Source organism: Epinephelus fuscoguttatus, linkage group LG19 (assembly GCF_011397635.1).
Source record: "Epinephelus fuscoguttatus linkage group LG19, E.fuscoguttatus.final_Chr_v1".
In the NCBI taxonomy this organism is placed as follows: Eukaryota; Metazoa; Chordata; class Actinopteri; order Perciformes; family Serranidae; genus Epinephelus; species Epinephelus fuscoguttatus.
The window spans coordinates 1,270,306-1,285,473 of NC_064770.1; the positions used below are offsets into that span (position 1 = coordinate 1,270,306).

Consider the following 15,168-nt stretch of genomic DNA (forward strand, 5'->3'; position numbering starts at 1 on the left):
AACAAACTAAATGCCCAAAAGTGTTGTGGCTCTGCCTGGTTTATCCAGGATGCTTCAGGAGCTGACTGAGTGTGTAAACTGGAGGCTGACAAGAATCTCAGCATACATTTCAAAGCAGCTAGTGGAGATGATGGACAGTTATTGTTTTAATTTTTTTCAGATGGCAAATTTGTTGATTTTGTTGATTTTGAACATGCGATTGATTTATCCAAATAATGCCCCCTTAAAAAAATTTCAGAGATGTGGGGGCCTACCAGCAGAAAAACACACTGTAGGCAAGCTGGTCAGCCTCCGTGGTCATCCTAGTGATAACAGTCTTATCTCAGCAGCCCTTTGGTCATTAAGTGGTGGCACTTGACAAATTGGTGCGTCAGAGGGTTATGTTATGGTTGATGTTTCCCAGTGACATCATCATCATGAGATGTGTGCTGAGATGGAGCTTAAAAAAAACAGAATGATTGAGAACTAATGAGATCAATAACGGTGCCTCAATGACTTTTGCTCCTTGTATGTGCAGATTTGATCACACTTGAATAAATGTGCAGAACAAACAGAGTCAGTGTGGTGTATGGAATTAGATTTAGTTTCACTGTGAATATACAGTACAGGCCAAAAGTTTGGACACACCTTCTCATTCAATGTGTTTTCTTTATTTTCATGACTATTTACATTGTAGATTCTCACTGAAGGCATCAAAACTATGGATGAACACATGTGGAGTTATGTACTTAACAAAAAAAAGGTGAAATAACTGAAAACATGTTCTATATTCTAGTTTCTTCAAAATAGCCACCCTTTGCTCTGATTACTGCTTTGCACAATCTTGGCATTCTCTCGATGAGCTTCAAGAGGTAGTCACCTGAAATGGTTTCCAACAGTTTTGAAGGAGTTCCCAGAGGTGTTTAGCACTTGTTGGCCCCTTTGCCTTCACTCTGCGGTCCAGCTCACCCCAAGCCATCTCGATTGGGTTCAGGTCCGGTGACTGTGGAGGCCAGGTCATCTGCCGCAGCACTCCATCACTCTCCTTCTTGGTCAAATAGCCCTTACACAGCCTGGAGGTGTGTTTGGGGTCATTGTCCTGTTGAAAAATAAATGATCGTCCAACCAACTAAACGCAAACCGGATGGGATGGCATGTCGCTGCAGGATGCTGTGGTAGCCATGCTGGTTCAGTGTGCCTTCAATTTTGAATAAATCCCCAACAGTGTCACCAGCAAAACACCCCCACACCATCACACCTCCTCCTCCATGCTTCACAGTGGGAACCAGGCATGTGGAATCCATCCGTTCACCTTTTCTGCGTCTCACAAAGACACGGCGTGGTTGGAACCAAAGATCTCAAATTTGGACTCATCAGACCAAAGCACAGATTTCCACTGGTCTAATGTCCATTCCTTGTGTTTCTTGGCCCAAACAAATCTCTTCTGCTTGTTGCCTCTCCTTAGCAGTGGTTTCCTAGCAGCTATTTGACCATGAAGGCCTGATTCGCGCAGTCTCCTCTTAACAGTTGTTCTAGAGATGGGTCTGCTGCTAGAACTCTGTGAGGCATTCATCTGGTCTCTGATCTGAGCTGCTGTTAACTTGCGATTTCTGAGGCTGGTGACTCGGATGAACTTATCCTCAGAAGCAGAGGTGACTCTTGGTCTTCCTTTCCTGGGTCGGTCCTCATGTGTGCCAGTTTCGTTGTAGCGCTTGATGGTTTTTGCGACTCCACTTGGGGACACATTTAAAGTTTTTGCAATTTTCCGGACTGACTGACCTTCATTTCTTAAAGTAATGATGGCCACTCGTTTTTCTTTACTTAGCTGATTGGTTCTTGCCATAATGTGAATTTTAACAGTTGTCCAATAGGGCTGTCGTCTGTGTATTAACCTGACTTCTGCACAACACAACTGATGGTCCCAACCCCATTTATAAAGCAAGAAATTCCACTAATTAACCCTGATAAGGCACACCTGTGAAGTGGAAACCATTTCAGGTCACTATCTCTTGAAGCTCATCAAGAGAATGCCAAGAGTGTGCAAAGCAGTAATCAGAGCAAAGGGTGGCTATTTTGAAGAAACTAGAATATAGAACATGTTTTCAGTTATTTCACCTTTTTTTGTTAAGTACATAACTCCACATGTGTTCATTCATAGTTTTGATGCCTTCAGTGAGAATCTACAATGTAAATAGTCATGAAAATAAAGAAAACACATTGAATGAGAAGGTGTGTCCAAACTTTTGGCCTGTACTGTACATTGCACACAAATATACATATACACTTTACATTGCAGAGATGACAGGTGTATAGGTGTGATGAGCCCAGCTAAAATGGTGATGTCAACAAAAATGCAATTTTCCCAACTGCAAAATGCAATTGCAGCATGCTGCATTTTCTCATTCTCAAGAGTCTGGATTCTGAGTTTGAACTCCCAAGAATGTAAGTTCTGACTGGGAATACTCTGTAAATAAGAAATAAAAAGTGAATGGTGGTGTACTTCATACCTTTGTCTCTAGCCTTGAGCAGGATGCGGTTGCGTGTTTCATCATCACAGATATCAATGGCACAGAAGGTCCCCTGTCCTCGAGCTCGGCTCAATATGCTGGGGTACTGAGCCTGGGGACCAGACGCATGTAGGTCATGTTCACACAAATTTAGGTCACATTCATACCAAGCATGATTCATGATCCCAGAAAACTACAGTAAACCTGTTTATGATTAAGAACATAAAAAAATAAAATCTATACAATGACTCTGATCATTGGTTTACAACTTAGCCCATAATGTTGTAATATACTATAGAGATGTATATGGTATAGATGGATATTGATTTTATCCACTTTACTACCTGCAGCTCATAAAGGCCGTTTAGCAAGGCTTTCCCAGAACGGGTCACCTCCTCCAGGAGGTTTTCTCTGCGAATCACATTGAGAACCTCAGACAGGAGCAAGTTCTTTGATGGGTCACCCATCCATGTGTTAAAGATACGGTAAGCCTGAAACAACAGATAAACAAGCAAGCACACCTGTAAATAAACAGTAACAATTATCTGATAAACATGCTTTAATATAAGTGAAAGTCCTATGACAGTGACATAACACTACAATAGTGTTAAATCAACTATACATGTGTGTATCCACTGCAGAAGTTTTAAATACTAAAAAACTAGAATGTGGTTGTATGCCTTGGCAAACAAGTCAAGTTACAACAGCGGTTGTGGGTTCAATTCCAGCTTGTGGCCCTTTGCTGCCTGTCATCCCCTCTCTCCACCTTTCACACTACATTGTCCTGTCCATTAAAGGCATAAAAGTCCCCCCATACTTTTTCATACCGCATAAGAACCCTGTCCCTGGATGTATTGACTGACCCAGTGACTGAGAAACCCACAACCATCAGCAGCAACTTGAAATCTTTCACCCCAGTATTGAAGAAACAATAGCTAGATCATCAGTATGTTGTTTGTCCTATGTCCAGAAGATTCATACTTTGGGTTATCATGGACATTCCAGCCTCTACAGACTCCTAACAGGGGTATAGACCTATTTGTCTTGTTCAAATCTGAAACACAACATATAAACCTTCACCAACATGTAGTCTGAATTTTCCTGCAGAAAAAAAAAGTAAAAAATGACAGACCTTGTCAGCCTGTAATTCATCCCTTTGGTAGTAGCCACCAGTCAGAAGCTTCTTGCTGAAGGAGACGATGTCAGCAGGGTTATCCATACCCCAGTGCTCATGGGCCCACATCTTTCCCGTGCTCCCTCCACCAGTCTGGACTTCATCCACATGGAAAGCACAGCCATGCTAGGGAGATAAAAGGTGAACAGACTGAGCTATGGGAAAGTGATTCAGGCAGACAGATCATAAATACAAGTGGGAGGTAAGGAAGGAAACGGTTTTCACTTATTGACAAGACAGTCAATGAGTAGGAAAGTCTTTACTAGGAAGACTTCTAACTCAGGACTAGACTGCTGGTCCAGCAGACCTCCAATAGAGCCTTTGAGGCCCAGACACACCAAACTGACATCGAAGAACTAGTGGTGACGAAGGCCAACTGTCATGGCCAAAAAGGTTGCAACTGAACCAGGCGGCAGTCTCCAGGTATGGATAATGAAGCCAATACAGAAGTGCCAAAAAATTAGTGCTGCACGATCTGATAAAAAATGTGCGATTGCGATTTTGGTGGACAATATCGTGATTTGCGATTGCAATTACAATAAATAAGTGCTATCTTGAGTCTTCTTGCTTGATTCAGTGTTTCCCCTACCATTATATTAGGGGGGCACTGACCTGACCTGACATAGTTATTGTTATGGAGAGTGTGTAAATGACCATCAACAGACTGCTGTTATGCACAGTCAAACACGCTGCTCGCACAGCAGCGCAGCACGACACTCTACACACTCAGTTGGAGCGGAGCCTGTGTTGCGTTCAGCCGTTGTCATGACAAATTCCAGCTTGTGAACAGGCCATAGCACAACACAGCAACATGTCATGTGGGCCGAGACCAAGCAAAATTGCTCAGTTTTTCATTTGTTATTATATTGTTTGTTACAGAGTCCTTGATTTCCCTGTGTCTCTTTGAGGTCTTGTCGTATGGCGTGACACTTGCAAATGTATGTTTGATTGTGCTTTGTTGTTGTTTTATGAGGCTCTGGTGGCTTTCAGTTGTCTCTTTGTCTTTAACGTTACTCGGCTTGGCTTTTTCTCGCATGCATTTTTTGTACTTGTGGCAACTTTACTTTGAAAGATTTACACAGCAGTCTTTCTGGTCAACGTCGCCGTACCTGAATCCAAAGCATCACCATATAATAGGCGTTGGGTTATTTTTTGCCATCAACTCAGCCTGTTCATTGTCGTGCTCATGCTCTTTTTCAGCATCCATGTTGGTCACAGCTGCATGCCGGGTGGTCACCTGACCATACGTGCTGCACACATCAGGATAGCTTGTGGGCGTGATGTCAACAAACTCCACACACTACAGGAGAGGTAGTTTTTTTTTTAGGCTTTAAGTTACACATATTCAAAGGCAGGGCACTTGAGTGACAGGCTGTCTGTGATGTGTCGCTACAGTCTATAAGTCCGATCCACCTCTCGCTCCTCCACAGCCCCAACCTCTCATTCCAATATGGTCACTTCTGGCTCCAAAAAAAACAAGACGGTGACAACTGAAATGCTCAACTTGAGGCTTCAAAACAGGAGTCCACAAACCAATGTGTGACATCACAGTAGCTACATCCATGATTTTATACAGTCTGAGACCTTAACACATCACACATACCACGAACCACGTGCATTCTGTGCCTCCGTGAAAAGTGGCGGTAGTCTGTATTTATCATTAAAAAAGGTAAACAGGAAGACCAATAGGACGGATTCAAGACGCTTGGCCCTTGGACCAGCGTTGACATACGATGGTGAGTGTAAGGTTTGTACACCCAAATATGCAGTACATTCTAATTGATGCAAAAGTGGCTTGTGGAAACACTTTTAAGTCTTCGTGTCTGGTAGGCTAAACTTGTATAAGAGTACCACTTTAACAATGGTCCAAATACAACATTTCACAAGGAATCTGAAGGCATCTATTAAAAGTACAAAATTTGACCAGAAGACAATAAACAATTGCTTGGGTCAAAAATAATAACTTGCATTATTACACCACCTTTCAGAGCACTCAAAGATGCTTTACACATATATGAGCAGATAAAAACTAGTGGCAATGTTTGCTGTTAACCACGTCTGTAGGCCTTGGTAACCAGGTAGGTCTTCAGGAGTTTTTGTGAAGGTTTCAGGAAATGTAGCATTACAGAGCTCTACAAGGAGAGAGTAACAAAGGGTGGGGCTGTCACATTGTCACCCTGCTCCCTAAAGGCCGGTGTGGGGGGTGGGGAGCAGACCTGTGTCCTTGGGCCACAGATCCTATGTCAGGGTATAGGGGTGGGGGAGGTCTACTAAGTATTGGGTGGCAAGGGCATGAAGGAATTTGCAGGTAAGAAGGAGGATTTTGTAGGAGATTGGAGACTTGTCTGGGAGCCAGTGAAGGTCGATGAGATTGGAGATGATGAGCTGCCAGGGCTTGGTGCAGGCGAGAATCCTGGCAGCTTCTGCACATACTGGATACTGTCCAGGGCTTTGCTGGCTACCCCATACAGGACTTAATTGAAACAATCCAGACAAGAGGTAATGAAGGTATGGATGTGGATCTCTGCAACAGAGTCTGTGGGCGATGGCTGGAGTCCGGAGATGTTTTTGAGGTGGAAAAAGCAGATTTAGTGATGGATTTGATCTGTGACTGGAATGAGAGGATGGGGTCCAGAATGACACCCAGGGGATGGGCAATCAATCAATCAATCAATCAATCAATCAATCAATCAATCAATCAATCAATCAATCAATCAATCAATTTTATTTATAAGGCCAAATATCACAAATAACAATTTGCCTCAGAGGGCTTTCCAGCATACGACATCCCTCTGTCCTTTGACGAGAAGGAGGATACTGATTTGGCCAGAGTCAGCAGTGATGAGTAGGTCATTGGTGATTTTGATATGGGGGTGGTCTATGTGCTCTAAAGCCAGATTGAAGGGGTGTGGCATGTAGCAGAGGGAGCAAAGTTCTATCATCACTTTGAGCCTTCTGTCTCCTTTGTCAGGTGGAACATGGAAGCGACTACTGGGGCACTTATTCTCTCAGGTTTGATCTACATTAGCTTGGATGGTATTTCATTTGTTGCTTTGGACAAGAGCACCTGCCAAATGAATACATGTAATTTAAATGTAATTTCAAGTCATTTCTTTCACAGGTTACCAGACGACACCAGACCCATTGTCAGTGTCCAAATGGGGGCTGGATCTACAGCTTGAAAACTCATTCTTGAAAGTCTTGGAGAGGGCTATATAATATGAACATTCACATACAGTCTCTTACTTTTACAAGCTGGTAAACACATCATTGGCATTAGCGACTTTGTCCTCCAGTCAATGGCTACGGTTACATGATGGCTTCTCATTCGGAATTAAATGAATCTGAATGAAATCATTCAGAATTAAAGTGTTTCCAGGTAGTTTACATGGGAAATATTAATTCCGAATGAGGGTTTACATGGGAGATCAGTTAAATCGCCTTTATTCAGGTCTGCGCAAGGTTTGGGGCAGGGAAGGTTTCTGACTGGATAGGGGGCGGGGCGGATGTTACGTGTTTACGTTTACCGGAAGAAAACACTGTAGTCCTCGCTCCGGATAACAAGATGCTTGACGACGCCATTATTAGTGCCTTTCGGGCGTGTTTTGCTTATATTCTTAATATATATATATATATATTCTTAAAGCAGCAGTACGACAACAACCTTGTTCTGCTAATGCTTCATCTGTTGAGCAGGAGAAGGGAGGCAGAAGACGGTGCTGTGGCGAATGGAAACCGGTGAGTGCAACGAGTCCAACTGCTCTAGCTCAGCCCATTGCTATGTAGCCTGTTGCTATGTGCGCTATATACGTCATCGCACCAGAAGGGCAAGGAAACGAGCATGCGCAGAAAGACTGGAATGAACTTAAAGAGGAATGAGTGTATACATGCACACAAAATTCTTTCATTCGGAATGACAAACGGAATAAACCACCCCCTTTAATCGGATTTAATTTTCAATCGGAATGACCATTTTTCAATCGGAATGACCGCTTACATGACCACTTTTAATCGGAATGGCCGTTCATTCCGATTAAAAGTGGAATTAAACTGTCCATGTAAACGTACTGACTGTGTCTCAAAAAGCTCTGGTGTTTGTGGTGTTCACCTCCCTCCCTTTATATGGTTGGCACATCAAGTCATCAAGACTTTCCTGCAGCCTTGGAATCTCTTTCGTCTAGTAAAGTTCAATGTATTCAGTGTCAACAGATTTGCACTTACCAGAGCTCAACAATGTCATCTATCCTCACTCTGCACTCAGAGTCAGATTACATTGTTCTATAATATCCATCTATTACTCTATTGTAAGATGATGTTATTTTGCAAAAGAGGCAAGGAAAGGTAAGGTAAGGTAAGGTAAGGTAAGGCAAGGTAAGGTAAGGTAAGGTAAAACTTTAATGTAATGGGGGCAATTTGGGATACAGACAGTAGTCATAAGTAAAACAGACAGATAACACAATACATAAAACACAGAATCCATTATCACACACTGTTAGAGTTAATATCATGGACAATTAGTGGATCATAGCTGGTTAAGATAAGCGATAGCAGACAGACCAAAGGATGATCTGCAATGTTTAGTAAGGAAGGCAAAAACTCCGCCCTGATGGAAGCATCTGAAACTTAACATGGAGCGGATGTTGAGTCTGAGACAATTGATGGAGCTTTAGAGGTGACCCTCTCTTCATACAGATGCTGTAGGTTATTAAAAGTAACACCAGTGATCTTACAACACAACTTGACCACCTTTTCCAGCTTGTTCTTGTTTTTAAGGCTCAGATGACCAAACCAACAGACAATGTTAAAAGAAAGAACAGACTCTATAAAAGCAAAATAGAACAATTTCATGATTGTCCTATTTACATCAAAACTCCTCAGCCTCCCTGAAAAGAATAGGCATTGGTTTGCCTTCTTACAGATGCTGTCAGTGTTCACGTCAAAATTCAATTTGTCACCTAAGACAGTGCCGAAATACTTATACTGCTGCACTACTACCACCAGCTCCCCCTTGACTACACAAGGAGCAGGAAGGCAGGGCCTCCTCCGAAAATCTCACTGGTCTTGGACACATTCATGTGGAAGAAAGACTGGTCACACTAATTGATAAATTCATCCAGTACCTGGCCATGATCATATTCTGATCCATGAAGAAGACTTACAATATCTGACTTGTCTGTGTACTTACAGACAAATCTTGATGCATGATTACTCTGACATTCATTTGTGTACAAAACAAAATAAAAAAGGAAGAGAAAGAACACATCCCTGAGGGGATCCAGTAGAAGATAAACGGGTACTAGACAGTGCCCTGTTAACCAGGACAAGCCAAACTCTTGTTGAGTTGACACAGAATGACCCTCGGGCATCTATAGGGCAAGTAGCCAGATAATGAAGTGCCAAATGACAACACTGAACACGAAAAGTTCAGTAAAACACCATTCTTGTTAGGAAGTTATTAGTGCACAAAATGGAATGGAAGTGACAAGGTAACAGAATAATAAGCCACATAATTTAATTTAATGGCATGAAGACAGAAAGTGACACAACACTAAACATATCAACATCAAGATGTATTTTACATTTTAGTCAAATATGACAGCACAAATGTGCAAAATTAATCAAATATTTTTAAGCCTTCTCCCTGTGCTACCTATTGCAATACAGACAAAAAATATTTTAGAGCATAAATAAGGGTAGTTCTTATCCTCTTATCCTACAGACATTTCCTTTATAATTTCTTCTTACCTGTGAAGCCTTGGGCTGATAATTGGTGCTGCTGTCAGGTCCCTGTCCTGGTACCTGCCTGGTTTCTCCCTGTCCCTCTTCTATCTATTGTAATAATATAGATAATAAATGTGCAAAGCAAAATTCATAAATAGAATTAGGAATAGTAGTGGAGACATAGCTGTGGAAATTAACCTCACTTTTATGCTACAGATATTTTCTCTCAGCCAGTTATAATCTCTCCTCACTTGTAAAGACCCTGCATGATCAACCTTGCTGGCCTCTGGTCCACTGTCTCCTCCCTGACCCTGCTCTTTCTATTGTAACAATAAAGATTAAAAAAATATGTGCAAAGCAATAGTGAGCACAACTTCTGAAATTAAGGAGTGGGTTTTTTCCTAGCATGAAACTAGCTAGCAAGCGATTTAAGATAGGTAACAATGACATTAGTATTCCTGTTAACTAGCTTAACTTGATATATTGGCATCTATTAATTAGTCATCATTTAGCTAACATTATCTACATGCAACAACATTACTCAACTTACACGGTTTGTTTGGAAGAAACTGTGCAAGGTTTTTTCCTTCTTGCTGGCTGGTTTGCTGCACTGCCCAGCAGCACACTGTCCTGTCTCTACTGATTCAGATCACAACACGGGAGCATGTGTATGCCAGTCTACTCATGGTGCGACGGCTCGGAAAAACACATTACCACATGTTATAAACGAATTGAACGGTTGTAATGGCTGTCAAAGTGCGGGGGACAGAGGGCACAGATACGGCAAGTGTGGGGGACATGCCCCACGCATACCCCGCGTCCGCTATGCCCATGAAACTGTGCAAGGTTTTTGCTTCTTGCTGGCTGGTTTGCTGCACTGCCCAACAGCAGAAGTCTTGTCTGTGCGATTGATTCAGATCACAACATGGAATGCCAATCTACTCATGATGCATTTAAAGACGGCTCGGAAAAACACCCGGCTTTCTTGGACAAGCATTGTTTGTCTTGGAGCCAGCATTTTTCTCCTCTAAATGACCAGTGGAATCACCACTCCTGCATCGAACACCGCCTTCGCGTTGCGACACTGGAGAAGAAACTTGCAGCTGTACTTCAAGTCCATGAGGTTGGTCAAACTTATTCAGAGAAAACACTGCCACAAACGGTGTTATGAGCAGCAAAAAACAATATGCCACATCCATGGTTGACAGTCGGGATTAACTGATTGCCATTCATTCAACAGTCAAAAACGACACTAAACACTACAAAAACAATAAAAACATACACTACTACTTCTGCCAGTCACTACTGGTGCAGTGCCCTCTTTGCTCATTCAGAAGATGGTCTCTCTGCATTCAGAGTCAGATTATATTGTTCTATCCATTTTTTAATATCAATTTATTACGCTATTGTAAGATGATGTTATTTTGCAAATGACAGCTATTATAACCTCTTTTTCGGAATAGTTGGTAATAGTGTCTGAGGCTAGTACACCAGCATACCAAGTTGATGCAACTCAGAGGTAGCTCAACAAGTGAAGCCCTTTTAAAGGAATTTTGCCATAGCAGTCACTGTTACCTTGCGTGCAATGTTTCTGAGGCTTCTGAAGAAGTCTGGGGAGGCGTGGTTGTCTCCGCCTTCAGCCTGGATTGGTTCAACTACAATCCCAGCCACAGGCTTTCCCTTCTGCCTCCATTTCACGATCAGATCCTCCACCTGGAGACGAAAAAAAAAGTAAAACAATTGTTGCATTATATCAAGGTTTGCAAGACAAGGTAGCTTTATTTGTATAGCACATTTTATATACCAGGGCAATTCAAAGTGCTTTACAAAACAATAAAATCTAAAACATTATAAAGGATACAGACTTACAATAAAAAAGAGAAAAAAAGATATAAAAGGTGAAATTAATTACTAAATGATTTACAATTTTAAAAAAAAATCACCATTAAAAACAACAAAATTACAGACAAGAGAAGCAAAGATAAAAAGATTATTTAAAATGGAGTTTAAAAATAAGTTTGGAGTCATTACAGGGTGGAGAAGGCAGTGTAAAAAAATGAATGTTTTTAGCTTTGACTTAAAATTGCTGGGAGTCCTGGCTGTCCAACATCATGTTGAAGGTTATTCCAGGTTTGTACTACACGATAACAAAATGCTGCTTCACCATGTTTTGTTATAACTCTTGGGACGTTCATATGTCACAAGCATGTCAGAGATATATTTGGGTGCTGAGCCACAGCTCAGCTTGAAATCAACTGTGTGGGTGACAGGTGAGGTAGGTTTTTGTCAGGACCCTAGCAGCAGCATTATGAATAAGATGAAGTTGCTCAACAGCTTGTTTTGAAAGGCCTAAAAACAGACCACTGCAGTAATCTAATCTACTCGAAATAAAGGCCTGGGTGAGCCTTTCAAGGTCTTGCTTTGATGTTATTCCTTTGACTCTAGAAATATTTTTTAAATGGTAGTAACTTACAGTCTGTCTTTCTTCCCTTGCCCAAAGACAATTATATCGGCCTTATTTTTGTTGAGTTGGAGAAAAAGTTTAATGCATCCAATTACTGATTTGCACATTGCAGTGACACAGATGTTCTACAGGTTCAAAATCACCAGGTGAAAGTGATACGTATGTATATTCTCATGTCATCTACGTAATTATGGTAGGTTACGTAATCGTTTTGTATGATTTGACCTAATGAAGACATACAGAGATTAAACAAGAGGGGTCCCAAAATGGACCCCTGTGGGACCCCACATCAAGCCATCTGCTCTGACTTATAGTTACCAATCGAGACAAAGTACTTCCTGTCATGAAGGTATGACTTTGAAGACAGTTCCAGAGAGTCTGATCCAATTTTCTAGTATTTGTAACAAAATGGTCCACTGTGTCAAAAGCAGCACTTAAATCCAATAGCACTGTTACAGAGACTCAGTGGTTAATAATAGTGCATTACAAGTAATGCACATAAATAAAAAAGTATTTTTATTTTTTTATGAAAGGAGTACTCTTCATGTTCCTTTTTAAAAGCTGTACTTCTACTCTTTTGTTAAGTATATTTTTAAACCAGAACTCTACTTTTTACTTCTTTGCATTTACCAGTTATACCTTCGTTACAACTAGTCTGCTCTAAATATGGAGTTTGAGTGTAGGGGCGGAAGAGCACACAAGGAGCACTATAATGTGATGATGACGGCGCAAAACCCAAAACACAAGGCAGCTCTCAGTGACAATCCCTGGCCAAATCTGAATACACTTTTTTTTTTAACCAAAAGAAAATCTCCCAAAATTTAGTGTATTCAGTTGAGGTACCTTAATCCCTCAGATGACTCAATTCAAGCAAAAACAGACACCACAAAGAAATGCTAACAACTGGTAGTTGATAGCTTCCAGAGAGCTGGCTATTGATACTACTCCAACTAACATGACAGAGTGTATTGCCTGGCATTACATTAATAATATATAATATTATTAATATATTAATATAATATCCTTTTTTTTTTTTTACTTCAAAGTTGTGGTTTGTAGTGTTGTCAAATACATTGATTTATCGATACATAATGATTCTGAATATTTGAAATGGTTCAAATACTGTGCAGCATTGATACACCAGAGCCAGCTGCACTTTCTCACTATCTATTATTGTTGATGTTTAATACAGTCATTCTGTTGCTCTCTACAAACCAAGGAAAGAAAAGATATTGTTGTCATGTTATAGCCTTTCTATATTTATCTTTTGATTAAAAAAAATCGCATGCCCTAATTGTCATTTTTCCCAGTGGTATCAAAAATGATACTGAATAGTAATTTTTTTTTTCAAGTTATTGAAATTTCAGTATTGTGACAACACTAGTGGTTTGAGTTCAACTTTACTCTTGATGACCGTTTCCGTTTTTTGAACTTTAAAGCCCACTTCAGACCAAAGATTCACAATGAGACAAATCCGCATTAGAACGTTGCAGAGAAAAGTTGCAGTGGTGTGAACTGGCTGGTCTGAGCTTGACTCAAGCCGGCTGATGGTGTCACCTGCAACTCAGCTGGTCAAATCACCACGTTTTTGTTTTTTTTTTGCTGGATTTAGAACTTAAAGCACATCACCTGTTTCAATAGCCAGTGAACTTGTAGTGAAGTCTGCTGGTCAAGTCAAAATGACTGCAGACTGCATGTTCGCTTGCAGCGGCAGGTGCTCCGTCCCTGCCGAGCCCTCTGTTTCCATCCTCACTGTCTGCTGGTGTTGGATGGTGGGTTGTTGCTGATGCTTGCCGTATGTGCTCGATGCTCTTTTTGTTTCTGTTTTTCACAGTTTCATCATAACTATAGCCAGAATATCACTATAACTATCATCATTCATATTTTAATAAGCTACAAATTATATTCAGCAACAAAATAAGCCAGAATACAGAGTGTTGTTGCATAGGGATGATACACCATCTCATCTAGTTCCATTGGCGTGAACTGGCATGTTCTGAGAACGCTGCAGAACGATGCGTTGCAAGTAGTTGCCTTTTTCAACTCGTCTTGTCATGAATCTTTGGTCTGAACTGGGCTTTAAATGGACTTAACTGAATTCCTGCCAGATGCTTTGGGATTGAGCTGTTACTAGTTTCGGCAAGGAAATAAACTGAACACCTGTTGAATACATTTTTTTTTGTCTTTTACATAAAGGGCTGAGTGCTTATATATTTATCTTTTCCATGGACTGTGATACAAACTCCATTAACTCTAATTTTTATTTCTTAAAACATTTTTCTAACTTTCACAAACCACGCAGTGTTAGTGGGTTTTTGGAGAACAGGGTCTTGTGACAAATGCCTACTTTATTAAGAAAGTATGGGTGATTTAAAATATACTGAGGGCATATATCCTTTGAGTTGGCTGACTGTGTGACTGGATGAATTTTAGTCATTCAGTATTCTCAGTATTCTCCTGACTCGCTCCCCAGAAAATAAAAACAAGATTAAAGTCACATACAAAAGTCATCACAACCTTATGACTGTGCACATACAGATGTCGCCTTTACGCCTACACACAAACACACACACACACACACACACACACACACACACACACACACACATATGCACAAGTACACATAGCTTACCTCCTCCAGACAGCGAGCCTCTTCCTGTGCATTCTCTCTGGTAAATTCTTCCAGAGGATACCGCAGTCTCGGAAATGGAGCGATCGGCCAATCAAATGATGGTACATCCAGCTTGTGGATTGCTTTGGAGTGAGTTGTCGCCAAGCAACCTTACCAAGGGAAAAGTGTTGTGTCAGACGGATGTCCATACGTGTGTCTGTACAGACAACCTTAAAACATAACGCCCGTGACCATGGCTATTGCCAGCACAGAGGCATAAAAAGTCAGTCTTCAGCTCAAAGTGTGAGATACAGGAGGCGCATGAGTATGTGTGATTAGGATCAAATGTGTCCTGCACAGGCTTGGTGTGTCTATGACAACAACATTTAGATGTAAAGGTGGCTGTAATTCATCCATTTCAAAAGCATAATCCAATCTGTTGTGTTGAATTTCCATTTTCAAATATACATTTTAGTGTGTTTGTTAAAAGTCAGCAGAATGAACCCACCAACTGAGACTGGAGACTGAGCTGATGAACAGTGTTTAAACACAAGTCTCTGTCATGATAATGCTTCACTCTGGTTCTATCCAAAAAGGACATGACTGTTACAGAAAGAGCTGTGATGCTGACATAAGATTTGCAATCTAGCAGTCATTTTACTCATCTCACCACAGTGACAACACAACTGGAGAACAGCAACGAGTTGTGTTT

The 15,168-nt window shown here is 41.0% G+C and overlaps 2 protein-coding genes across 4 annotated transcripts in view; one reads left to right on the plus strand and one right to left on the minus strand.

The window, feature by feature from the left end:
• The window catches only part of LOC125878859 (uncharacterized), a 265,428-nt gene that overhangs the window by 89,940 nt on the left and 160,320 nt on the right, over positions 1–15,168 (plus strand). The gene's annotated exons all lie outside the window — the stretch shown is intronic.
• The window catches only part of abat (4-aminobutyrate aminotransferase), a 147,111-nt gene that overhangs the window by 5,916 nt on the left and 126,027 nt on the right, over positions 1–15,168 (minus strand). For all 3 annotated transcript variants that reach the window (XM_049560244.1, XM_049560246.1, XM_049560243.1), the window contains 5 exons: positions 14,478–14,626; positions 10,957–11,094; positions 3,619–3,786; positions 2,831–2,977; positions 2,487–2,598 (listed from right to left, as the gene is read on the minus strand). In XM_049560244.1, coding sequence (XP_049416201.1) covers positions 2,487–2,598; positions 2,831–2,977; positions 3,619–3,786; positions 10,957–11,094; positions 14,478–14,626 — 714 coding nt within the window. The remainder of the gene's footprint in view (positions 1–2,486; positions 2,599–2,830; positions 2,978–3,618; positions 3,787–10,956; positions 11,095–14,477; positions 14,627–15,168) is intronic.